This window comes from Pteropus alecto, unplaced genomic scaffold, assembly GCF_000325575.1.
Source record: "Pteropus alecto unplaced genomic scaffold, ASM32557v1 scaffold46, whole genome shotgun sequence".
In the NCBI taxonomy this organism is placed as follows: Eukaryota; Metazoa; Chordata; class Mammalia; order Chiroptera; family Pteropodidae; genus Pteropus; species Pteropus alecto.
Genome location: NW_006439231.1, coordinates 432,994 through 460,809, shown reverse-complemented (window position 1 = coordinate 460,809; position 27,816 = coordinate 432,994). Strand labels below are relative to the sequence as shown.

The window sequence follows — 27,816 nt, the reverse complement described above, 5'->3', positions numbered from 1 at the left end:
ATTCTCCCATGTAAGAAATTGGTTAAGTAAATTATGGTGTGTTACTTAAATATAATATGCAAAAGTAATTGTCCATGCTGGAATGTGATGTTAGGCTACTCCACTATACCCAGAGTTTTTAAATATAAATTCATAATTCTTTAGAAATCAAAATTGTAATTAAGTTATAACCTAATTATAATCAATAAAATTTACATTCTGGCAGTTTATAGGGAAAACAAGATACCAGTTCTTTGTTAGCAATAATAGACATCATCATCATCATCATCATCACTATTTAGATGGGTAACTGTAAAGGCCAAAGGACAGGTATGTTAGTCTGTGGTTTTATGACTAGAAACATTGATGTCACTGGAAAATATTTGGAGATGGTGCTTTCTTAGGAATAGGAGAAAAAATAATTATCCAGTTTTATATTGGTTACAGCAAATTTTGTTTTGAATGTTACTTGCTCTCTTGACCTTCATTTTCAAATTATTGATAAGGAAATTTCTTAATTTTAGAAAATGGGCTTAATTTATTTATAGGTTATTGTTTTCATATTTTTTCGTTATTTTATTGGCTATTTTATGAACTTATTTGAAATATATGTAGCAAAAGAAATACAAACCCATATAGTTCATCATACTAATATTTTGTGCCATTCATGAAGTGTGAAGTCAGATCAGTACTAACTAAACCAAGAATCTCAGCCTTTTAGTAATACCTAGTGGGCACTTCCATCACTCACTGCCTTTTTCCCCTATGCATTCATGTCCCACCCACCACAGAGTGTATTGCCTTGTTACTTTAACGTTAGATATACTTTTTTCTCTGTAAATGTCATCATTTTTTTCTGAGGTTTAAAAAAGTTACATAAAATTTGAGCATTCAATATTCATGTTTAAGAAAATCCATATACAGTAAAATAAATGGTTATGTAGCTTGTCCACTGGACCAGCTTGCTTACTTGTGCTTTTCCTTTTCCATTTTGCTTTTGTTCCAAGCCTGTCTCAGTGCTTCAAATGTAACACTGTCATACCTCTCTACATATGGCTTTTCCCAAGTCACTTATCTTTCAGGCTTATTCCATATGCCACTTCTTCCAGGAAGCATTTTCCGATTTTCTTCTCCAAAAGTGATTATGACTATCCACATTAAAAGCAAAATAAAACTTCTGTATTCTATTTATGGTACCCACTCTTTTACAAAATAATTGTGTATGTTTATTCTTTATGGATAGCTGTGGAAAAGAGGAGGAATGCAAGCAGCTCTTATTCATCCGCATGCCTTTTGGCTGAGCAGTTTCATTTGTATTGTAGATAAAATAGTTTTTTAATTAAAGCATTTAATTTGTCATTACTCATTTTATGCACAGATAAAACCTTATTGAATGTTGTTAATTTTTTATTACTCTTTGATAACTAACAAGTATTTATTACATGTCATGTTCACGTTTATTACTGTGCTAGATTGATAAAGAACTGCAAAAATACAGGATATCTATTTTAAGTTGATGGGACCATTTTGCCCTGTGGCTCAGAGAGAAGTTAGGGTTTATTTAAAATACATAGAATACAGCACTGTAGTGTAAGTAGAGGGCATAATTAATACATACAAATATATGGATTTATAAACAAACATTTGTATTGTTAAGCCATTTCATGGATGGTGGGTAATAACGTCTTATTGAAAGGAGGACATTTGAATCCAGGAAAGCAGCCCTGATCCAAGGATAGGGAAGAGACATTTGTTTTCATTTGGTATTAAATGGTTAAGGTTCAGCTTTTTGTTGATCAGTTAATAAAAAAAATAGTTGTTGTTTTTTTTAACACAATCATGAAATCTAAATATTTTATATGTCATTTCATTTGCAAACCATTTAAAACTAATACGAAGTCGATGGTGATATCTTTGTTTATAAGATGAAGAAACTCAGGTTCAGAGAAGTTAAGAGAGAGCTGGAATTCAAACTCCAGATTGTTCTAGTGTCCAAGCTCATGTTCTTAAGCACTATATTATTTAGTTTATTTTTATTTATTTTTTATTATACAGTATATTGTGGAGGTTGTAAAAGGAGCATATCTCTGAAGGGGCTCCCTCTTTGGGGAATCAGCTCTCTCAATCTGATTCGTTCAATTTTATTCACATTTAAATCATTAACTTAGGAATTCACTACTGAAGGTAGTATAATAAAACATCTTTAAAGGATCTTGCAAAAGAATATAATTGATACCGCTTTGTATTTAGGCGTGAATTACCCTTTACTAAGTCGGCTCATCTCACCAATCCTTGGAATGAACATAAACCAGTAAAGATTGGACGTGATGGACAGGTTTGTTGTTTTGATTGATTCTTTAAAAACATTTAATCAACCCTTTTTGAGATCTGTATTGAAGGACATTTTAAACCATTTCTGAAAGAATTTGTGTGCAGAATTCAGGGAGAGTGTTCTTATTTGAAGTTCACGATTACTGCGATTATGACTGATTAATAAGACCTTTGTTAATGTTGAAAGTTTTATATGGTACTTTCATTAATACAGTCAAAGTTTTTGAAGAGAATTGACCTGACTTTAACTGGCTTTTCATTATATTATTACTAATTAACAGATTCCAAACTTTGTATACATTTTAAAGGTGCTGTTTAGCATCTTTGCTTATATTTTCTGAGTATAAGTAAGCTTTATGAGATCAGTATTTGTACTGAGATTTTCAAGTCTCTAAATGAAATTAGAAGTGTGCAGTGATTTAAAATAAACCCAAACCTTTGACTCTCAGATTCTTTGCATAATTTTGGACGAGAAATAATACTTTCATTGCTCATGAGTGAAAATTGGAAAATAAAACTTAATTTAAAAAACCCATAGGTTAGTATGCCTTTGTTATTAATCTAACGTATTTCAGTGCATTTAGCAGTTTATAATTATTAAAGTTGTTGGCACACACTAACATGTTTTTCCTCCACTGCGTTGAGATGGATGGATTACTTTGTCCTGATATTTTTGTATTTTGCACAAAGAAAGTTTTGCAGAGGGTGATTGTCACAGAGTTTTAGGTGACTGAATTTGTATATTTAACTTCGGAGATTGTACACTTTTAGTTTTACCCTTACTAAATACATGAAACACTATCGAAAGGTTTATACTTTTCAAGGAAGTTTATTGGAATTTCGTATGATCATCAACTTTGGGAAGGAAGCCTCCAAGACAGTCTGGTTTTGTTCTTCTACATCAGGAAAATACAACAAGTCTATTTAAAGTTTCTTCTGTTTTCATCTTGTAAATTACTACTTTCCTATTCTAGGAAATTGAACTTGAATGTGGAACCCAGCTTTGTCTTCTATTTCCCCCTGATGAAAGTATTGACTTGTATCAGGTCATTCATAAAATGCGTCACAAGAGAAGAATGCATTCTCAGCCCCGATCAAGAGGACGTCCATCCCGTCGAGAACCAGTCCGGGATGTGGGAAGGTTAGAAACGTTCTTTGGACTGATAATAGGCACATGTATCAGAATAACATGATGGAGGAATGTGATTCGTCAAAAGTTTTTCCTGCGGTAAAGAAGAAAGAGAAAATCCTCAAATCAAGCTGCATGGACTGGTTTGTGGCTTCATTGAGGATTTCACATGGTCACCTTGGTCTCAGTCATTTTTCAAGAGGAAAATGGGGATCTTTCCTTACGCAGAAAAAATTATTTGCTAAAGAGTAATAACCAGTTTAGATTAGTTAATATTCCGATAATACAATGTATAAAATTGAAATGAGGTAGGAGGCCTTTGTGCTAAGAACCAGGCTAGAAAAGAGGAAGAGGAGGAAGTCTTTATTCGCAAAAAAATGTTAATATTTTGTAAAAAGCCTTTTCTTTCAGGTATGTCTCTGGATAAGCCTTATCAGATATGGGACTTTTATAAAGGATCACTAATATTTTTTCAGAAGATGACGCCTCATTTAGAGGATAAAATGTTTTAAGTTATTTTGATATTCAAGAGGAGCATTACTGGGACTGTTTCAAATTTTATCACCGTGATGTGTTAACCCCATTGCCAAATATTCTCTAACATGTACCCAGTGAATTCACACATCTTGCTGAGCTTCTGAAAACAGTAGGTCCTTTCCAAAGGGGATCAAGTGGCCCTGGGAGACCCGGCAACAAACCAAAAAGAAGGGCTGTTGCTGTGTCTGTTTACAACTTTTCCAGATGCTGGCAGTACCTGTGGACTTAAAGTGTGTTTTAGAGGATCGCCATGGTTATTGATCACTACTTTATGAACTAAACAGCATTTTCCAGGAAAAGGGGGTTTAACTTGTTACAGAATTGGAGAAGTCTTTGCAAAGGACTGATTTAAGCCCTTCTACCCAACACCTTTCCCTGTATAGATTTGCATACAGCTAAATCTAAAATATTCTGCTAAAGACTGTTGGATATATGGTTGATGGGATGAAACCTTTGGTTAAGTTTCCTTTTGGTGGAAACATCTGTGGTAGGTACAGATAATCCAACAAGAGTCCCCATTTCTTTGAGCTTAAAAAGGACACTGTCGAGTAGGTAGGAGGAAACCTGGCAGAGCCCCCTTATTTTTGGCTTAAAAGGACTGAGCACCAAGATGTCTTTTGGAGTTTTAAGCTAAGAGGTTTCCAGTGCAATACAGTACATACAAGTGAAGTTTTACCTCAGTTTTGCAATGGACTGCAAACTATACTTATTACACCACTACACCTTCTCTCAAGCCTGCCAGGGCCTCCATATATGTATGTGGCTTACAGCTTAAAGTCAGTAGTTGGACTACTGTATGAACTGTTACTATCATGTTTTATACCGGTCGTAAATGCACTCCCCAAACTACAAGAAAGCGGTATGTTTATTTTTTTAAACCAGCTTTTAATTTTCTTAGTCTTATTTATTGTAGATGCAACTGTTTTTGTTCTGTTGTGGGTGGGGCATGGGGTTATTGCATTTAACAGTTTGAGTGAGTTTGTGTTGCAAAAGTTAATGAAAGCAGTTGGTATTCAGAGAAATAGCTGGAAAACTAGTGTTGCCAGGTTATTTGACAGAGTTTTTTGATAGAGTTTTTATTTGACATTAAGGGTAAAAGATATATTTTACCCTTGGATTAAAAAAAAAAACAAAACACCTTGGATTTAAAAAAAAAATTGTGTAGCTCTTTATTAAATGCTAAGTGAAATGAAGTGTGCTTAACGATGTATTTATTACTTAACCATCAAGGTTAAGATTTATGGAAGACAGTAGTAAAGAACAACACTGCAGAGGAAAATTTCACCTTCTAAGGAATATACATTGAACTCATTTTATAAACTCTGTTAAAACTCTGCCCAATTGCTAGTTTTATTTTAAGGCATTGTCTCTGGAAGAAATTCTTTTAATTCTTAAATGTCATTAACTACAGAAATTCATTTTTCATAATATTGAGATTTTCAAAAGCTGCTTGTAAAGTCACTTTTAATAAGTATCAAATTTTCTGTATGATGTGAAAAGTATAATTTTGTGCAAAGCAGAAGAAAAATATTTAAGAAATTTTAAATTTTGTTTAGATTTATCCTAAAAAGACATTAATAAGTTGAAATATGTAGATTTTAGAATTACCTATTCTGTAATGATGATAGAGCTTTTTTTTCTTTTTCACCTGAATGGAGACTTTATTCGGGAAAGTATACTTATTAATTGTTAAACTGGATATCTATATTAGTTTGTGGATGGCTAATTCACTTTTGTTTAGAGTACTAAAATGTAATTTACATATTTTGAGCAGATTACTCTTTGCAAGTGTCTCATCATAGCATTAGAATTGCAGATTTTACTTCGAGCAGCAATACATTTAAAGATTGATTTATAGTAATTTGAGGAATTAAAATTTAGAAATTTTAAGATTTTCTCACCACAAATTTGGATGTTACTTTAAATAATGGGCTATTCTCTGTACTCATTTGTCAGAAACTCTTACTTTGATGTTTGTTCTCCCAGCAGTTTTTGGTTTAATTTCTAATGTGTCTAATTTGTGTAGGCGTCGACCAGAAGATTATGATATTCATAACAGCAGAAAGAAACCAAGGATTGACTATGCCCCTGAGTTTCACCAGAGACCAGGTTAATATTTTATAATCCTGCAGATATTTGACTTAAAATTATTAAAACAACAACAACAACACAAAAACGTCTCTTGTAACATACAGTTTTAAAAGTGAGAAAACTTTAGGACACAGATAATAAACTTTAGGAAATTATTAATAGAACTCATCTAGTAATTTTTCCTCTTTTATTAAAATCATCTATTCTAATGTGACTCATCATAAATCTCTTAATTACCTGAAATTGCTAATTTATAATTATAAATTATTAGTAAATAAAATAATTTATAATTATAAATATTATAAATTGTTGCACAAATAGTGCACATGTTTTAAGGTTAGATGTAGTTAGGGAAAGCGATTTTATATGCCTTATGCTTTTTATTCCCTGTGATACTTAGTATTTCATGTGGAATATACCTTTAATTGGAAAACTGAAATTACGGTATATTTTTCTAAATAAAATTTTGACTTTGTATTTAAAGATGAATGAGAAATATTTGTTTATAATCTAAAGTAGCTTTTCAGTTAATTTTTCCCTTAACAGAATTAAAAAAAGCAAACTGTATTTAAGAGAATATATTTTTTTACACTAGTCAATGATACACTTATAAAAATTAGGCAGTTTGGAAATTGGTGTTAGTGTTACAGCACTGTTATGTAAGAAGTGGTTTGATAAGCCTCATTCTTCTTCAAAATGGGATATTCCAGAGTTTTACCCCAGTAACATGGCTATTCAAATGTTTTTAATTTTTAATTTGCTAAGTCCTTAATAAGAGAAAGTGGGAAATAATATTTTTATCACCATGATTTTCATTTAAAATGTATACATATTTAGTTTTGCAACTTTGTTTTTCTTCCTAAGTTTGCATTTTTTTAAAACTATTTTTGGTTGACCTAGCAAGACTATGTATACCCAAGGTGGAAGGTAAACATTTGTTTTAAGGAAGTCCTGTCTCAGTGTCCTCAACTTCCTTAACTTCCTTTTGGTGCAGAATGAAGACATTTAATGTGTAGTGAAAATTGGGGTGTGGATTTAGAAGATCCATATGAAAACCTCTCTAGCAGTTTATAATTCTGTGATATCAGTAAATTATTTAATTACTTTCTAGATTATATAATCTGAGAAGAAAATCTGAAAATGGAATAATACAATAATAGCATCACTTAATAGCATCACTGTATTTCATGGGAAGAATTGAAATGAGTGGTAAGGAAGGTTTAATTTTAATGCCATAATAAAAAAAAAATAAATTTGATTTATTAAAATCCTTGATGTTTGAACAGGGTATTTAAAGGACCCACGATACCAGGAAGTAGACAGGTAAGTTGGGTTCGCTCTTGCTTAGTTTTGAATTACATTCTTGGAACTGGTTTATGAATTACCTGAATTTAGTTTCACAAATCTTATTCCCAACAGACGATTTTCAGGAGTTCGCCGAGATGTGTTTTTAAATGGGGTAAGCATTTCATTTTATATATTTAATGTACATAAAATTAGGATCTGATTAATTTTGTAATTCTTGGTTTCATTTCTATTATTGACATTATCATCTTTTATTTTAGTCCTACAATGATTATGTGAGGGAATTTCATAACATGGGACCACCACCACCTTGGCAAGGAATGGTTTGTATTCTGTTTTTGCAAGTTATTTAACTTCATTACCAATTCCATATATTTTGAGTGCTTACTTGGAATATGGATTGTTATACTTGCCCAGTAAGAGACTTAAAAAATATATCTTTGGTGATAAATGATTGTATGCTGTTTTTAAAACTAAAGATTAATGAGAAATTTGATTTGTGTTAATAATACAGCTTTAATTGATAAATGTGTTGCTTTAATTGATAAATGTGTTATGGTTTATTATCACAATGGTTAGTGATACAAACTCTGTCTTGGTTCATATGCCTTACCTTCTCAGGTCTGACCTTTGGCAAGTTTCATAATACATTTTTTTTCTTAATTTTCCTTATCTATAAAACTCAGTGGGCATTCGTTCATTCTTTGGCTCATCAATTGATATTTAGTACTTACTTTCTACAAGGCACTTGCTGTGGGTATACATTGATAACAAAATGGTCATTATGCTTGTTTTAAGTTGGCTTAATGACAATAGTGTCAGTCTCATAGTATTGTCGGGAAGCCTAATTTCCAAAATAACGTGTTTAAAGTTTAGCATAGTGTCTGATCCTAATACTCAGCAAATTTCTATATAAAATAAGGCTAATTAAATACTGTTCCTAATTTTTTATTTTTTTCTCTAGGAAAACTGGATATTTTCAGAGTATATTTTAAGATATTGAGGATAGCTGAAGCATTAATTCCCAAGAAATAAAAAATTTGGAAGTTTAAGTTGTTATTATTTTTTTAAATTTTAAATGCTGCCTGTAATGTACCCTATTCATCTGGCTTTTGTTTTACTTAAGGTACTGTATACAGGTAGATGGATTATAAGATTTTTTCCTTGAGATTCTGTGAAATTAAAAAGATAAAAATATTTAATATCTTGGCACTAACAAAGCAAGTAACCTTTGATTTTCCCTTAATCATTTTATGTCATTTATAAGTTCATTAGCTCCTGGAGGTTGTTTTTTTTTTTTTTTAAGAATATATTTTTACATAGTTGTTAAAATGACTTGATTCCAGAGCCAGAATGTGTAATGTTGTGTTCCATCTCTGCCCCTTTATAGCAATGTGATCTTAAGCAAGTTACTTAACCAGTTAGTGCCTCAGTTTCCCCTTTTGTAAAGTAGGAATAATAGTTCTTATTTCATAGGGTTGCTGTGAGAATTAAATGAGATGTGTAAAGTGCTTAGGACAGTGCTGGCTAATAGTATGTAAGTGTTTGCTACTTTTGTTAGTATTTAAATGATATGATAAAGTATAGACATGTTAAATCTTAAAAGATGTGTAATTAGAGAGGTTATTAACGGACATTTTCAACAAGGAAATAGAGTATTATGAAGAACTTTTATGCCATCAAAAAAATAGATGGCTAGAGTATAGAGTAAATTATTTGTTTGGGATGGGTGATTTGGGTAGGGGAATTTTAAGAATGATTTGTTTATAAAGATTTTTGGGAGATGCTTATGGAAGTTGTTTGCTTTTTTTAGGCTCCTTATCCTGGAATGGAACAACCTCCACACCATCCTTATTATCAGCACCATGCTCCACCTCCTCAAGCTCATCCCCCTTACTCGGGACATCATCCCGTACCACATGAAGCAAGATACAGAGATAAACGAGTAGTAAGTTCAGGAGAAGGCAAAAAAAAAAGTGTGAGGGGGAACTACTTAGAATTTCTGTAGGTAATTTTAGCATGGGGGCTACCAGATTATGTTGAGTGGTAAACTGTTTTGTATTCTTACTGCAGGCAGTTTTGGAATAATTCACAATTTGTTTTTATTAAAAATGGCTAATCTTTTTGGATTATTTAAATAGACTATATCTCTTTCACTGATCAAACGCAAGCCGCTTACGTATAGGCAACTCCTATGTATAACTCTTAGGTAATGTCCAAGGGGTATAGTAAACTAGGATACTTTCTTTCCATACTATAGATTTTAATTATAGCGGTGTAATTAATAATGTGATTAGGTATTTCTAAGCTTTTTTAAATTAGACTTTGATAACTTTTATTTTTCAATTACAATTGACATACATTGTTAGTTTCAGGTATACGACATAGTGATTAGACATCCGTATTCTGAGCTTTTTGTATAGTCTGACTTCTTTTCATAGAATAGATGATATATATTTAGTCATTTGTTTTTACTAAACTTTGTGAAGACTAGTAACCAAGTGAAGTGTTTACCTCCACTAGCTCTGATTCTTACGGTAGTGCTAGCAAATGACAAGTGTTAAGAAATGCAGCAGAAGAGTTATTGTACTTTACTCTTGATTCTAATAATTTGTATTAATTTGATTCTAATAATTTGATATGATCGATATGAAAGCTTTTTTGATCCGTTCCAGACAAGTTGAATGAAAGACCATCTCTATTTTGTGGTCTGGGTTTTCATTATACTAGTCAGGCTGAGTTTGTTTATTAAATGGTATTAATTTTTTCCCTTATTTTTAAAAGTGAAATTGTCTCCTGGCACTTGTTTGTATAATTCTTTTGTATATAAATTTGATAGCCTTAGAATGGTAGTTTGATTGTTAAAGTAGAGCATGCATATTTGAGAGGGTCAGTCTGCCCAGTAGTTTCCTAGCCTATATTTGAGATATTTTTATCTGTTATTCATTTCCTTATCATCATAAAGATTAATCTTTCAAAATCAAATGATACTAAGACCTTTAATATTCAGTAAAACAGTTTGAGAATCCTATCTGACTAATGCTTATGTAATAATTCACATATCACTATATATGAGAGGTAGTATGAAATTATGTTTTTGAATACTATATTCTGTGTATTTACACTGACTTTGGGAAAGAGACCAAGTTCAGTAAGTAAAGATGAGTTGAGAACTAAGAGTCAAGATTAGAATTAGTCACAGCGATAACTTGTACCTCACTTAGACAGTTGTTTATCTTATCCTTCCTTGTCTTCCTCAGCCTTTTGTGTATTATTAGCTCTGTGTGGAATAGATGTCACAGTCTTAACCTGAAATACATATTTTCTTAAAATTCTATCAAAATCCATAAATTGTCATTAACAGTGCTTTTGTTTGAAAGGAAAGCTTAATTTCACCTTAAGAGGGCAGAGTTGGTTCAGGTTAATTTGTAAAATCAGGAGAATATCAATAGGGTTTACCTGTTGCATGAAAACATTGATGATATTTAGCAGAATCGGCAGCATGTACGTATTATGTGGTTGATGGTCATTACTAGGTGATTACTCTGGCTTAAATCTTACTAAAGGGATTGGATGGAAGTCATTAAAGTTAGGAAAGTGCATGAAGTGACTTTTAATATGAACAGATATGAACAATCCTGTTATGGGTATCTTAAAATATCAAAATCCTATTTTTTAAATAATGTTAAATACATTCTGTGAATGCATTAGTGCATTACTCTAGATTCTTCCTGCCAAACAATAATTACAATATAAGAACTCATAAATTCCATTCAATTTTTGACATACCTAACCAATATCTTACCTTTTCTAGCACGATTATGATATGAGGGTGGATGATTTCCTTCGTCGCACACAAGCTGTTGTCAGTGGTCGGAGAAGTAGACCTCGTGAAAGAGATCGGGAACGAGAGCGAGACCGCCCTAGGGATAACAGAAGAGACAGAGAGCGGGATAGAGGACGTGATAGAGAAAGAGAAAGAGAGCGATTATGTGATCGGGACAGAGACCGAGGGGAGAGAGGTCGATATAGAAGATAATGGCGCTTTGGAAGCACTGATTGTTTAAAGATAAAAAAAATCTTGTATTTTTTTTTGTGTGTGTGTTTACAAGTAGTAAATTTATTTTCAGCTGTCTACTTAAAGTTCATTGTGTAGAAGGATTTATTATGACCCTCTTTGTTCCAAGCATGCTATATAATAAGACTGGAAAAAACTCAAATCCTCCAAAAATGCACAGTTGACAGTTTGAGTTGACACTTTTATTGGGGCAGAATGGAACAGTTCAAGAATGTAGATATTGATTCATTCTCCGTCAATGTTCATCTACTTATAGTGTGTTTATCCTAGAGTTACTTTTTTTTTTGTTTGCTTTCTTTTGGATCTTGATTGATGACTGCCATGGTATTTTGCTTTGCTGTGTTTCTAAATGTAGTTGCACACGGTTCAGTAAAAATAATGCTGCTATCAAGTATGCAAATATTGAAGTATGATGGTTTGACTGTATGGCAGTGTTGTAGCAGCCTCTTGGTTTCTCCTTTTCCCTCTTTTTTTTTTTTTTAATCTTTTAAAGTGACTTTTTTTCTTCATTCTTCAATGATGAGAGCAATATTAAGAAGGCATTGCTATCTAATTTTTAATCTTTTTCAATAAAAAATTCCTATGTTCAGTAGCATGGTTTTGATGCTATTGTTAGCCTTCCCTTCCAAACTATACATTGGCTTACGTGTGTAGCAGCGGAAAATAATTCCCATATTCTACATTGCTACTGTTTTGTATAAAATAAATTGGTAAAGATTGACACTTATCTGTTGTATTTTTTTGTCCAGATGCAAGTTTTTCTTAATCATTAGTAGACATAAAAGAATGCTTTGTGTTTAGGAATTATAAGAACCCCATTTGCCTGCTTTTGCATATTTTAGCAGAAATGATTGACCTAGGCCAATTATATTAAAAATTTACTTCTATTTCTGATGTAAGAACTAATGGTACATGACAGAATTTTGTTGATATTTTGGTTAAACATTTATCTGATAACATTTTTAGATCTACTTTTGTAGCAGGATTGTTTAAAGGTTTTCTGTCATTTTCATCTTGATAAGTGAACTAATTTATGGATGTTTTTTCTATTTTACTTTTAAAATGTCATCCTCTTACATTTACATATTAAGTTAATCATCAATATGCCGTAATAGTAACAAGGTACATAAAATAGAGAGCCACCCAAGAAAACAGTTTATTATTTTTTTTTTTTTTTTTTTTGCATTTGTCTCTTGAGTTATACCTGAAATTTTGGCCCTTCTTACGCTGAATATTTAAACATTTGGGATATTTGAATATTTGATGTTTTTTTTTGTTTTCATAGTGTCGTATTTATAATTGCACTCTATACCAAATCACAATCACAGTTTTATATTTAATATTTGTTCGTCTAAACAGGGGAGTGCAGGAACTTCACTCTTAAAGGATATTTAAAACTATAAGTTTTCTGCTTTTATATTCTCAGCTGGCATTTAGAATATTTCCCTTTGCATTTATAATTGTTAGTTTTATATACCTATTTCAAAGAATAGCCTAAGAATTTATTCTAAATCTTGTAGTGATATAGAAAGGAAAGGACATTTAACTCGGTGTTAGGAAACTTGGTTCTCTTTTCAGCATTGCCTTTAATTAAACCTGTTGATAACATAAGTTGTCATATCGCTGACATTTTGTTTGTATTCATCAGTAAGTTATACCGGTTAATGTTTAATTTTTTTAAGTCCTTAAACTCTGAAGAATTTCTAAGATGTAGGGGAATCACCAAAAATGTTACGTGAGATAATCAATTATACAAAACTGGTAAGTAATATTAAAGTCATTTTCCTGAAATAATAGTAATAAATTATAAATTGTTTTGAGCACTTAGTATATAAAGGCACTTTGTGCTTCCAGGTACTGACTTATTTCATCCTCACATAACATCTCCCTATTTTTTATAGATGGGAGATAGGCCCAGTGAAGCTAATAACGTGCCTAAGATTACAAGGTAGTAATTGATGGAGCCAAGATTCTACCCATATTTTTGTACAGTTTGGTATTTCTGAAGAAGCCACCTCATCTCTTGGAAAAAAAATAGAATAGAAATTAATGTTTAAAATGATGGTGCTAGGTTCTACTAACAATATTAAACATTTCCTTCAAGCTTCTTTACTAGGAAGAATTTTCCTAAAGTGTCCAGTCACTTAGGTGTTAACCTATGCTTTGTATTTTGGGTAAGAGGCTTAGTATTCAGTTAATCTATAAAGCTTTAGTTCTAAGATCAGACGTTCTGTATACTTACATTAGCTCATTTTATCACAATAACTGTTTTCTCCCCTCCCGATTTGTTTTTGGGTGATAAATCTGAAGAAGCATTGTGTAAAAGATCGCATGATAATTTTTTTTTCATGCAGAGGAATCAATAGATACATAAAATGGAAATTTTTGATTAGCTATTTGAAAGACATTTATGACAGCCTTCCTTTCTGAGAGGCATAACTTCTTCCATGTATTCTACAGTTAATTCTAAAAATATGTACATCAACATGTTGAAGTCAAAAACAAATTCAGTTATTCAGAGTTTGGAAATTCAATCAGGGATTTTATTAGAGTGAAAAGTTCAAGAGTGAAATTGAATTCAGGTATGTCACTAATGGTTTGGCATTGGTTATGGCTTTATTTTCAGGCATAGTCTAAGTGTTATAAAAATGGCTAACTTCTTTCTCCAGGCTTCTGTTAATCCATATAATTCTCAGTTTCAGAAGGAGAGAAATCATTTTTCCACCAGGTTTCCATATCAGTTCCACAAAAGGGCTCTGACTAGCCATGCTAGTTGCATGGATCCATCTCTGATCTCATCTGTCCAGGGAAATAGGGTTCTCACCAGCTTTGGAGAACGAGGCAAAGTATCTTAGGATCAGCTCATCAAGATTTCACCAAGGGGGACATTTCCCAAATGAGAATGACAAAGTAACATTTCTGTTAAGTTTTAAATGCATGATCTCATGAAGAGCTGAATGTTTGCCTTTTCACTCAATGTTTTGTCATCATAGACGTAGCTTCCTTCTGCTCTGGGATATCTTTTCTCATTCTGCTATAAAATGCTTTGGTCACTCTTCTGAAGAACATAGATCATGCTTTGTCATACCAGTTAAGATTCTAAAGCATGTTGGATGTATAGAATGATAATAAGAAAATGGGAATTTTTGCCAGCATTTCACTGACTATAATAGAGTTTCCTGACCTCAGGGTTAGGGTCACTGACACAGATCATCTTATCCTGATTTTTAAAAATTTGATTCTGATTGAAAACATTCCTAATGCAGTTTGATCCGCATGTTAAAGGAACATGTGATGCTATTTGCCCAAACTTTTAGACATTAAGTTCCTCATAGTAGGAATAGAAATCTCAAGAGTTTAAACAATTCATAGCATTTCTCTCCTATGTAATATGGGTCGTCTAATTTTTACCTTGTTTCTAAATCTTACACTTTGTGTTTCCCTCTTAATTTCTCTGTCTTAAACTTGTCTGACATCTGAAGGATTATTTAATCATGCTAATAATATTCAGGGTGTAATAGGTCTTGGCTTCCACTGAAGTCACTCAAAGAAACTTTTAAATAATGTGGCCAGAAGAAAAGAGAGGTTACCATTAGCCTCACAGTTTCCAAAGGACATGATTTCTGGGATGTGAGCTCAGATTTCGGCTATTAACTATTGAGTCAATGGCAAATAACTGGCTTATAAAATGCAAAACTGCCAACTTTTCATTTATAGTGGTATTCAGTAGTAGATGAGAATATTGGTACAAAATTGACAAGTGAGTTTTATGGGAACATCTTAGATTTCTTTTACTATGGAAATAATTCTGCTCCCCGCCGCCCCCCCCAACTGCTGAGAGTTTTTAACTGAAATTTATGGAGACGGAATATTATTGGGATTAATTTTAAGCTCAACACTTGAGTGTGTTTTCAAAACTAAATGCACATACAGTATTTTGGGTATACAAACTTCCTTTTTTGGATTTTGGATAAAAATAAATCCCTCGGTGTCATTTCTTATTTCAAAATTACAAACCCATGTTCTGTTTTGTAGAAAGACATGCAAGAATTGGGGTTCTCATACTTTATAAGCAGACAACTTAAACACATCTGTACTATACTGTAGCATCTGTTTGTCATCACTGCCATGAGGTCACACAATTTGAGATAATTTGAGAACAGACTCTTGTCTCATTGTAGCCTTAAAATAGTTAGTGTTAGATATTTCCTGTGTAGCCTTCATTTACTCATTTATCCATCCTAAGAATTCTTTAGTTTTTGCTCAAGTATCCCACCCAGCCTGAACCTATGTGATACAGGAATTTTGGCCCCATGCTTAGAGAGTAGACTTGATTGACCTGGATTATCCCATTGCCTTAGGAATTCCTAAATCAGAGCATGGCATTCCTTTTGCCAGGACTTACTACTAGGCAGTTTACCATACCTAGGCCAATGAGATGCCATGGGAGTTTTTCTGAGGATTTCTGGCCAAGAGGTATATTCTTAGGGCGAAGGTCAACGGAAGAGAGAATTTTTCACTTTGGGGGACAATTATGTGAATGGGAAGCCCAGAGCTGTTATTACTATTTTGCCAACTTCAGGGCACTCGTTTAAAGATAAATCCAATCAACAAGAAAAGAAAGCCAGATCTTGCGTAAGAGAATAGGATAGAGCTTTTTATATTGGAACTTTTACTGACACAGAGACCCTGTAAGTACAGTTGAAGATTTACAGAAAGGGGAAAATCATTGGGAAGAGATGATCTGAATAAAAGGATGAGGGTGCAGGGTCAGTAGGGACAAACTGATCTTAATTAAACAGTATACTTCTGCTTACCAAGAAGTCACACAGACAGCTGAACTCAGACCGAAGTGCTGATGTGGAAAAGTGCTTAGAGCCTGGTGAAGTTGCATAGTAATTTGATTAAGGAGGAAAGAGAAATGGGGAGAACTTTTATGATGTCACATTTAATCTTCACATCATCTCTCCCTGGTAAGTGCTTCGGACTTTATTTATTGCTAGCATGCAGTAAAGTCAGCCTTTGAGGCAAATTATTTAAACTTTAACCCACGGTCTTCTGAGAGGAGGAAGGAAAAGCTCATTTCTCCTCTGCTTGAGAATGTTTTCTGGTGCAATATGGCAAAATAGTAGTTCAGATGGGATGTTGATTAAGAACAAAGGAAAAAATACCAAATTTTTATTGAGGCATAATCGACATAATAATTAGTTTCAGGTGTACTACATAATTCAATATTTTATATATTGTGAAATCACAATAAGTAGTTAATATTCATCACTATACATAATTACAATTTTTTTTCTTATGGAATGATGTAGGATTTCCTCAGCAACTTTCATATATGCAGTACAGTATTAACTATAGTCATCATGCTGTACATTACATCTCTGACACTTTATAACTGGAAGTTTTGTACCTTTTGACCCCCTTAACCCATTATGCCAACCCTCCAACTCTACCCCTGGTAACCACCAATCTGTTCTCTGTATTTATGAGCGTTTTTAGTTTTTAGGTATGAGTGAGATCATGTAGTATTTGACTTACATCACTTAGCATATTGCCCTCAAGTTCCATTCATGTTGTTGGAAATGGCAAGATTTCATTTTGTTTTAGGGCCTAATAATACTCTATCATGGATAAATACACCACATTTTCTTTATCTAGTCACTTAGGGTGTTTCCATATCTTGGCTATTATAAATAAAGCTTCAGTGAATATAGGGGTGCATACATATCTTTTTGAACCAGTGTTTTCATTTTCTTAAGATAAATACCCAGAAGTAGAATTGCTGGATCATATGGTAGTTTTATTTTTAATTTTTTGAGGAAACTCCATGCTGTTTTCCATAGTGGCAACACCAATATATATTCCCATTGACAGTGCATAAGTGTTCCCTTTTTTCACATCCTCGCCACTTGTTATTTCTTGTCTTTTTGATAATAGCCATTCTAAAAGGTGTTAGGTTATATCACGTGGTTTTGATATTTCCCTGATGAATAGTGATGTTGAGCACTTTTTCATGAACCTGTTGGCTTCTTTGAAAAAATGTCTATTGAGAAGCAACTGTCATTGGTTTTCATAGCCAGATGTTTTGGGGGCTTATCTCTTACATGCAGATGTTAAAAGGTGGAGTACCTGATTTGGGGAATGAATTCTTTACTCCTCGGGGAGAAGCTCTAGGTTTGTGAATTTACTCCCGATTTGGGAGAAATTGGGTCTCAGCCTATCCTACCTGCTTTGATGTGGCCTCTTTCTCATTTGCCCAGTGTGAAGGAGTTGCTCAACTAGTTTTCAGGTTTTTTCCTCAGAAGAAATAGTTTCTTATGTAGCTATAGATTCCATGTGTCTATGGAAGGAGGTGAGTTCAGAATCTTCCTGTGTCACCATCTTTAACCACCTTCTTTAAAAACATTTAATCCACTTTTTTTGGAGCTTCCATTAAAAGTAGAGAGAAAATATAAACTAATACAGATTTTGAAAGTATGTTCCATATAGCATGTTAATAATTTTGCATTAGTAAAATTCAATAAAAATGTATTAAAACATTTCCAGTGGTGCACTTTGAGAGTTATATAGATATAAAAGGTAACCTTTACCTTCAAAGAGATTAAATCTTATGTGGAGATAAAAAGCATTAAAGGAGAATGTGAGTATGAATAAAGATGACGGAGCAGGATTGGGGAAACGGATGAGATTTAGAGATGTTAAGAGATAAAAGGAGTATTGGAACATGAGAGAGGAGTATAACTGAAAGTGAAGTCAAAAACTATGTTAGAGTCAGATTGGAATTATTTGCTGAGGTTTCTTTATGTAAAGTGATACTTTGGAAAATTATAAAAGTATTATAATTATCTATTGAAGTTATTACAGTAATAAGTGCCCTATTGAAAAAATATTAAAGCAAAAAGTACATAAATGTGATAGTCACACTTTCCAGTCTAATTTCCATGGGTAGCATAATATCAGTTTGATGTTTATTCCAGGATTTTTCTGTTTACATACATCGTTTTAAAATTATTTTAGAAAATAATATGTACATAGTTATGCAGATAGCTTTCTTCTACTTAATGTATCATGAACATACCTCTGAGTTAATGCATATTGACTTCCTTTTTTCTTTTTAATGGCTTCATCTTTTCTAATGTATGTATGGATTTACCAAAATGTCTTCATTCACTTATTCTTGGACAATTAGCAAACTCCTAAATGTTACTATTGCAACTGTACTATAATGAATATTCTCATACATATATTTTAACACATACTATTTTTTGTAAGAGAGGGAGGAATTGAAATGATACAGTTTGGTCATTTTACATTTTGGTAATATCAAATCATTCTCCAAATATTTCTACAATTTACTTAAAACAGTCTATGAGACTTGCTTGTTTACTATATATTCTTATCAGCACGGAAAACTAAAGGGCCCATAAATTCCTGTCAGTCTGACAGGAGAAAAACAGTATTTCATTTTTGTATTAATTTGCATTTTCTTAATTATAAAATTGAGCATCTTTTCATAAATTAACTATTTCTTTTCCTGGCAATTGCCTTTTCCTATTCTCCACTCATCTATGAGTTTACCTTTTTATTATACTTTATACATATGAAAATTAATGGTCTGTGATGTGTTGCCAATGTTTTTTACTAAAAGTTTGTCTTTTTACTTTTATTATGTATCTTCCTTTATGTAAAAGTTTAAATCTTTTATACAGGTAAACATGTAAATAATTTTTATAGATTCTTGATTTTATGCCATTGTCATTCCAACTTTATGAAAAGTATTTTTTGATACATTTTTTAAAATTTTCATTTTTCTTACGTTTAACTCTGTAATCAGATCTGAAATTTGTTTTTGTGAGAATATGGTATGGGAATGTCATTGTATAGTTGTCTCAACACCATTCATAATTGAGTAATCATGTCTGAATGATTTCAAAGCCTCTCTTAATCACACACTGAATTTCTATACACTTGGGTCTGTTTTGGACTTGACTCTGTTCATTGATCTATATAGCTATGTCTGCACAAGGGCCACACTGTTTTAATAAATCTGGTCCACTCTAGTGTATATTCTTCACTTTCAGTCTCTTATTTTTGTGCATTTAATTTTCCACAATAACAGTATGTATAACTTTTTGTACCTTTTAAAGACATTCAGGATTTTGAGATAAATGCATTGGGCTCAGAATTATTTGGAGAGAATAATTTAAATGTTGAGGTTACTAATCTCAATACATAGTAGTTCTTTTCATTTTTTCATGTTTATGTTCTTAAATAAACCTTCATATTTTTTGTCCAATATGTATTACACATTTCTGGTTAGGATTATTTTTATTTTATGGTTTCTGTTGCTATTATGATACATTCTACAATATATTTATGATTCCCTGATACTTAGGAAATCTATTGATTTTTAATATTGATCTTATATTTAGCCATCTAACAGAACTTATAATAATCTATGATAGATAATGTTTCAGTTGTGTTCGATTTTTCTCACCAGACACTGTATTATCCACAAATGATGACAAATTCTCCTCCCATGGTCCAGATTTTATTATTTTTATATATTTTTCTTATTGAGTTGGTCAGGACTTCCAGTATAATACAAAATAGTTAAGATTCACAACTAAACATTTTTGTTCAGTTCATGACTTTTGTGATAATACTTGATTGGAGAAAGAAAGCAAAAATCTAAGAATTCATACATGTGGTTGAACAGATCAAATAGTATATATGGTCTTATATTGAAAAAATTATCTTCTTACCATGAGTCTTATTTAACCGTTTCAGTTTTTGTTTCTTTTGATAGTTACATCATCTCTAAATAATATGCTTGTGTAGCTGTTTCTAGATATATCAAGTTTAGATTATGTATATTTAATTCTTTTACCTGACCCTCATAAAACTTTTTGCTTTCTTCTAAGTCAGCCACATTTTTAATCTCCGTCCTCCACTGAGGAACCACAACTACTATCTTTTTCTTTAGAAAAAGCTTCACTCGTGTCTTAGTTCTGTCCTCTCCACCTCTCCACCTCCACTAACCTCTTGCCCTCACCTAACAACTCTAAAATATGCTGCTTTTACATGATCAAGGTTGATCACATTTATATTGTTTTGTAACTATAGTGAAAGCTTCTGTAATTTTAGATTGATTCTTAGCAGTCAATAAATATCATTTTCTTTACTTTGCATGAAGAAAAATAAATACAGTTGACCCTTGAACAAAGTGGGTAGGGGTTCTGATCCTATGCAGTCAAAAATCTAAGTATAACTTTTGATTCCCCAAAAGCTTAATTACTAAACTACTGTTGACCAGAAGCCTTCTTGATAAACAGTTGATTAACACAATTTGTACATTATATTATGTACTATATTCTTGCAGTAGAATAAGTTAGGAAAAAACATTAAGAAAATCATAAAGAAGAAAAAACATATTTACAGTATTTATTGAAAATAGAACATAGATAAGTGGACCTGCTCAGTTAAAATCTGTGTTGAGTGATTTGTAATACTATTTAATTCTTTATATGTTTCATATCCTGATACCCATGATCCTGAATTGATAATGTTCCTAGGCGTAAATTTTAATTGGATTTCCTTCTCCTCCTACCCCTCTTTCCTGTCTTTTTTCTTCTTTGTCTTCTTCCCCTCATCTTCCTCTTCCTGCTCATCTAGTAATTTTTTTCGTTTCCTCCCTTTTTTCTAGTTTCTCAATCATCTTATCTTTCATTCATTTTAACTAACGTCTCCTCCAACCTTGACCACTTTAGCTTAGCACAACAAATCCATTGTGAATCTACTGTTTAAAGTGATTCCAATTTTTTTGATTTTTGGTTTAGAGTTTTATTAGAGTAAATTTTTCATGTAACTTCCTAAGAAAGTTTAGTAGTCATTAGTGCTGTTCACCATGTATTTTTCTCCCCTATACACACCACCTATACCTACTTTTCAGGCACGTGGGAAAATTGTATGTTTCTGTTGTCTTGAAGTTAACTTGCTTTCTTCAGTAAGAGTGCCTCTTTTCCTATGTAAGTCACCAAATTTTTTCAGACAGTGGCTGTTCTGTCAATTTAGTTTCTGAGATGAGGATGATTTAACACAGAACTTTTAATATACCTACAAAGGACATTTAACGAGGGAGAAATAAACCTTTATCGTTTAAAGTTAGGCAGAATTTTGAGTTATATAACCTAGTATATATCCTACCTGATATAGGAAGGGTATGTGAGTTTGATTCCTAGAATATTTGAAATTATCTTATTTTCTGACACTTGGTAGTTAATTTAGAGAAAGAAGAAATTCTAGATTAAAAATAAATTTCCTTCAGAACTATAAAGACTGCTCCAATATCCTCCATCTTTCCTTGTTACTGATGAGAAGACTGATGGACAGTGCAATTCCTTTTTCTTTTCAGGTAATTTTTTTCCCCCTCCTCGAATCTTTTAGTATCTTGTATATAGCCTCATTTGAAATTTCACAATAATGAATATTTTCTTCATCTAGCTTGTCTCTCCATTGGCCATTTCTTTTTTTGAAGATCATATACATGTCTGTACCCTGGAAAACTTCATTGCATTGTTTTGCTGAAAATTTTCTTTTCTACCTTCTCAGTTTTCTTTTTCTTTAGTTTGCATTTGTTGGACCCCTAACTTATACTCTGTTTCATTTCTTCGCCTTTTGTTTTCACATTTTAAGAGATTTCCTTTATGTTATGTTCCACCATGTCTTTTGATTTCATATACTTTAATTTTAGCAACTGTATTATTTTTTAAAATTGTCTCTTTTAGCCAGTACCAGGGTGCATTATCAAACTGGTCATTGCTGTGGATAATTGGTCTCTGTCCTGCTGGGACCACCTGAAATGGTTCATAGAACACTCCTCAGATTAGTCCACCTGAAAAATGATAGAGGAGAGAATGTACTTACTGGCTTTTATCTCCCATTAGTCAAGAGTTGTATGTGGCACTTCCTCTCTGCACTACTTGGATGTATATGTAGTGAGACTCATCACAGCTTCTCACAGATGTCCCACACAGTAACATCAGAGAAACTCAGGGGCAGAAAGCAGATTATGCAGTGCAGCTGAAAAGTGATGGTGTCTGGTTATCTCTTCAAGGAAACTGGTTGACAATGCAATGGCTGAAGTAAATTAGAAAACTGAGCAGGGAAGAGGAGTGAAAATGTTAGAGGGGACAAAATAAATGATCAGTGTAGTCCACCTTCTGAAATGCTCTTATTCTTTGGTGCCTTCTATTCAGTCCAGTCAGTCAGAGTTTTCAATATAGTGGCCAAACTCAGTCCTTACAAAGGAGAGTTAGTAAGAACAGGCTTTTGTCCCTACTACTACAACTGGTCCTGAGGGAGTAATTAGTATTTGTCATCTTTTTGCTTCCCTGCTACAAATTACGTATTTCCCTCTCTCTAGACTGACAATTTGTATGTTCTAAATTGCCAGTCTTATGGGATGACATGAGCCTTCATCACCAAAGTACATTACCCTTCTTGGGTCATGGTTGCTCCAAGTACACCCAGAGTTATCATTAGGCATAGAGTTACCACCCCTCTGAATTTTAGGCACCCTCTGCATCTCCTGGGTCTTGATCAAGTCCCTTCCTTCCTTATCGTGTAACTGTGATCCTAGTTCCTTAATGCAGTCAGAGTCAATTGTCTCCATTGATAATTATTTTCTTTGCCTACTATCCCACTGGTATGAGGAGTCCCAAATGACCATGTGATATTCAAAGCTTTAAGTTTAGTAGAAACATTACTGTGATCCGTGATAGAAATGTCTCCATTACCCTACTCCAGAAACAACCCAGAAGAATCTGGGGATTCAATATTTTCAGGCTTGTTCCCCCACCCCAGGTCTCAGGGTCCCATTTTTTTTTTTTCCTCTGTAGGCCCTGACTTTGCCATATGAGGTCTGTTGAGGTTGTGAGTTGAGTCTCCTTTGTAGCTCTGCTATCTTTGCAATTAAATTCTAAACCCGGTTTTCTGCTGCTGCTGTAGAAGTCTCTTTAAACACTGCCCAAGAAAATTTTTGACTTTCACAGCATATTTTGATTTGATAATTCTTTACACTGAGTCTGTGTTTTTCAAGGCTTCTAACACTGTTAATAAAAGCCATTTCACTCTATAAACTATATAAATTACCATTGTTCCCCATACTGTCTATAAGTCAATACTCTACCTTCACCCTGTACCTCACCCCAATTCGTCACTCCCCTATAGGAATCTTATAAATTGTGATTTTATTGAGTGCTAGAATTTATCACCCTGACACATCATCAACAGTGAGATTGTTATTACCAGTTATCAGTAAATTATTTAATTCCCAAGTCTCATCTTGTGGGTTTGATTTTAGAGTCAGTTCTGGTACAAACTGTCATAGTTTGTGTTCCCCTCAGAAAGCAGTCTGAGATAAAGATCAGAATGCAATAGTTTATTTTGAAAAATCCTAGGTTGTAAGAGTATAGGGATCAGGAATGGGTGAAACAAGAAGGGAGGAAAATCAGTACAAGTATGTTAACCAAGCTAATCATCATTGTGAGCACCTAGAATTAAGGCCACTGGGACCCAGTAAGAAGCTGTGTGGTACATACCTACAAATGACCACCTGCAATGGGAGAAGCTTCTTTCTATTGAACATTCTGCTAGACCACGCATGTGTGAGTATGACATGAGTTCCTTCAGCAGTTCCATGCAGTGATGTCAAAGAAGCCTTAGTGCAGAAAGTGAGAGGTCTGTCCTGTCAGATTATAACTTATTAAGAAGCTCCTTGCCACAGCAAAAACTGGAGGAAAAAATGGGTGGAAATATATGAGATGCAACATAAAAGGTGTGAAATATATAAGAGCTCTCCCCTTTTTTTTTATCCTGCATCATTTTGCAGTATATTATTCTTTATATGGATGAAATATTTTTTAATATCTCTGAGGTTACTAATAAAGTTAAACTTTTTATTTTTAAAAATTCCCTTGTTCACTATGTCTGTTTATTCTGATGTGTGTGTTTATTTATTTTGGCCTTACTCTGCCTTTTTATTAGCTTTTCCCAAATGTTTGCTGACCTTCGGATCTTCATATTTAAGAATGAGGCAATAGAATGGCTCAAAGAGATCTCTTTGTACATGTGAAGGACTTGTTAACTAGCTGTTTTTGACTTTTAAGCTGAGTAATTATTAATAAACATGACTTTTAAGCTGAGTAATTATTACTAAACATGTACCATAAATGTCACAATGAGAAAAGCTTTACTTGGATGTTATATCAATTTCCAGTTACTTTGTTCCACTATGGACAATTTATTTAAATTTCTTTAGAAAAAGACTCAATTTTTTTTTTGATGGAGACAGTGGCTTGGGGTCTAGATATGGTATAAGGACCATAATATAAGGGTCTAGCTCAGGCTTTTCTATTCTCTCACTAGTTTCTTTTCTTGTACCAGGATCTAAGCCAGGATCATATGTTGCATTTCGTTGTCGTATCTCCTCAGTCTCTTTTAATCTGGGATAATCCCTTGGTCTTTTTTTTCTTTTGGTCTTTCTTAATTTTGATACTGCTGATGAATTATTGGCCAGTTATTTTGTATATTGACTCTTAATTGAGATTTTCTTGATGTTTCCTAATGATTAAATTCGAATTATGAATTTTTGGCAAGAAAATAGGGGTGAAGTGCTCTTCTCAGTACATCATTTTCAGAGACATGTTATTAATGTGTCTTATTAGCGGTGGTATTGACTGATCACTTGGTTAAGATGATGTCTGCAGGTTTCTGCACTGTATAAAGTTATAATTTTTCCTTTTGAAATTAAATATCTTGTGAGGAAATGCTTTGAGACTGTATAAATATACTGTTTGCCACCATGACTTTGTTCTCTAATTTTAGTATTTATTGATAGATAATTCTTGCCTGAAACAGATATTACTGTGGTGTTTGCCTAATGGTGATTTCTATATCCATAATTTCTTTTATAATAGTTTATTGGAATTCTACCGTGAGGAAAAACATCCTCTTTCCTTAATTTACTTATTTTTGTTTTTATTACTATAGATTTATGGATTTTATTTATTCTATGGATTATAATCTATAACTATCATTAATAATTTTATAGCTCAAATCATTCCGAATTTGACTCATTGGGACTCATTCAGTTATCCGCCCCCCCCCACATTCTTTTGACTTTTTAAAAATCATTTTGTGTACTACTTTATCTTCTGTTGCCACAAGATGTATCATGCTCATCTTGTACTTTTCTTATCCCAGGGTTAAAATCATTCATTTGTCCAAGAATCCATAGTTCCTTTTATTGAGGAATACTATGTAGAAACTAAGATCTGGGTGCTAGGTATGCTCATTGCTACTAGGATGTCATTGATTCTAGGCCCCCTTAGCAGAGATAGTTGGGAAATATATGTATGTGTGATTTTTATTGGCAGTTTAAGAGAATAAAAACATTTTGATTATTCTAACAAAGAGCAAGACAGAAAAAGAAGAATGTGAAATGTAATTAATTATATGAAATAAAATGGAACCGAAATGTAATTAATTATATAAAATAAAATGGAACCGAATGTGTGAGTAGAAGAATGAACAAGATTGCTATAGGAAGAATTAGTAAATTTTTTGTTTTCTTGACTTAACTTTGATTGAAGCCTTTTAGACCTAAAGGCTCTAGGAATTTCCAGTAAACTGATGAAAATATGAGTGTTATTTGCTAACACCTTGCATTAAAGCCCTCCTAATTACCTGTATTTACCTCCTAATTTACCTACTGTATTTCTAAAGCTCTCTTGTTCCTAATCATTTTCCTGAACTTCACTGCAGTATTTGTGATCTGAATCAATGTGTTTGCCTGAATTTTTATTTCATTCCATATTGACTCTTGCAACCTGCATGCTCTCATTATGATTGATCAACCCAGCTCCAAAGTTCATCTTCTCTGACACAGGGTTCCTGATTATTTTTTTACTAGTTTATCTGACTTTCATTGATCTTATTTCTTTGCCAGTTATACTCTAAGACACTGTTATCTATGTCCCCAGGATTCTAGATTTTTCACAAATAACAAAATTACCCTTTGTAACTTCTCTACACCAAAGAAAAGTCAATAGAAAAACACTACAACCAAAAATGAGTGCAGTACATGCAAAACAAACAAAAAACCCTGAATGGACAAACACAGAAAAAGATGGCCAATTAGATTAATAATTAAGGATGTGCCAATTAAATCAAAGGTTACAATGGAATAAACCCCCTCTAACCAAGACTGAGATAGCTATTACTGAAACCAAGAATCTAGCTTACTAGTGTGTCTTTTTTAATTATATATTTGGAGATATCAGAGAAGTAACCACCAGTGTGGCTACGAACAAAATAGGCCTACTCTAAGTTCATCTTTGTCAGGACCTCTCTATAGCCCCACTTTAACAAACTTTATTTAGAAAGCCATGCCTCTTATCACCTAAATTTTACCATGATGCAGTCTCCAAAGGTACAAAAACCTTGGGGCTGCTAATAAATGAGAAATTTGGAATATTGTTGCCTGCCGTACCAGTTTTCAATTTATTGTTTCTCAGCTCCAAATTCAGCTTTGTGATATTAAATCTGGACCCCATAAATATTTCTCCTTTGCCAGCTGGCTGAATGTTAATCTTCATCAATAGAGAACACTGGAGTGATTCTGTGATGGGGAGACACAGCCCTTTAAAAGCCCCATTCTTCTTTATTATTATTCATTAATTTTTGTGATTATTTTTGGGTTTAATACATATACTAAATAATACTAAAATATATTTTAAAATAGAAGAAAACAGCATATTTGTATTATTCTTTAATAAACATTGCATTCTACTTAAATTAATTCAGAATTAATCAGCATCCTTTTACTTCAGCTTTAAGAACTCCCTTTAACATTTCCTTTGAGGTTGGTTGGTGTTTTAATGAATTCCTTTAGCTTTTGCTTTTCTGAAAAATTCTTTATTTTTCCTTCAATTCTGAAGGACAAGTTTGCCATGTAGAATATTCTTGTTTGACAGTTTTTATTTTCCTTTCAACACTTTGAATATATCTTACAGCTTCCTTCTGGCCTGCAAAGTTTCTGCTGAAAAATCTGATAGTCTTATGGGGGTTTCCTTGTACACAACAAATTGTTTTTCTCTCACTGTTTTTAATTCCTTCCTTGTCTTCAAGCTTTGAAATTTTAATTATAAAGTATCTCATTGGGGGTCTCATTGGATTTCTCTCATTATAACTCTATGACCTTCCTGGATCTGGATGTCTGTTTCTTTCCCCATGTTAGGGAAGTTTTCAGCCATTTTTTCTTTGAATAAGCTTTCTTTTCCCCTCACTTCTCCTTCTG

General features: G+C 32.8%; 1 protein-coding gene across 3 annotated transcripts in view; it reads left to right on the top strand.

Annotated features, from left to right (window-relative positions):
- YTHDC1 (YTH domain containing 1) overlaps positions 1-12,177 on the top strand; it is a 31,911-nt gene extending 19,734 nt beyond the window's left edge. For 2 of the 3 annotated variants that reach the window (XM_015592937.2, XM_006916508.3), the window contains 8 exons: positions 2,230-2,314; positions 3,285-3,451; positions 6,003-6,085; positions 7,354-7,390; positions 7,487-7,526; positions 7,633-7,695; positions 9,186-9,320; positions 11,187-12,177. In XM_015592937.2, the coding sequence (XP_015448423.1) occupies positions 2,230-2,314; positions 3,285-3,451; positions 6,003-6,085; positions 7,354-7,390; positions 7,487-7,526; positions 7,633-7,695; positions 9,186-9,320; positions 11,187-11,411 (835 nt within the window). In that variant the 3' untranslated portion in view covers positions 11,412-12,177. Of the gene's footprint in view, positions 1-2,229; positions 2,315-3,284; positions 3,452-6,002; positions 6,086-7,353; positions 7,391-7,462; positions 7,527-7,632; positions 7,696-9,185; positions 9,321-11,186 lie in introns of all 3 variants that reach the window. The other variant, XM_006916507.3, reaches the window with a different exon arrangement.
- Positions 12,178-27,816: the final 15,639 nt, after the last annotated feature.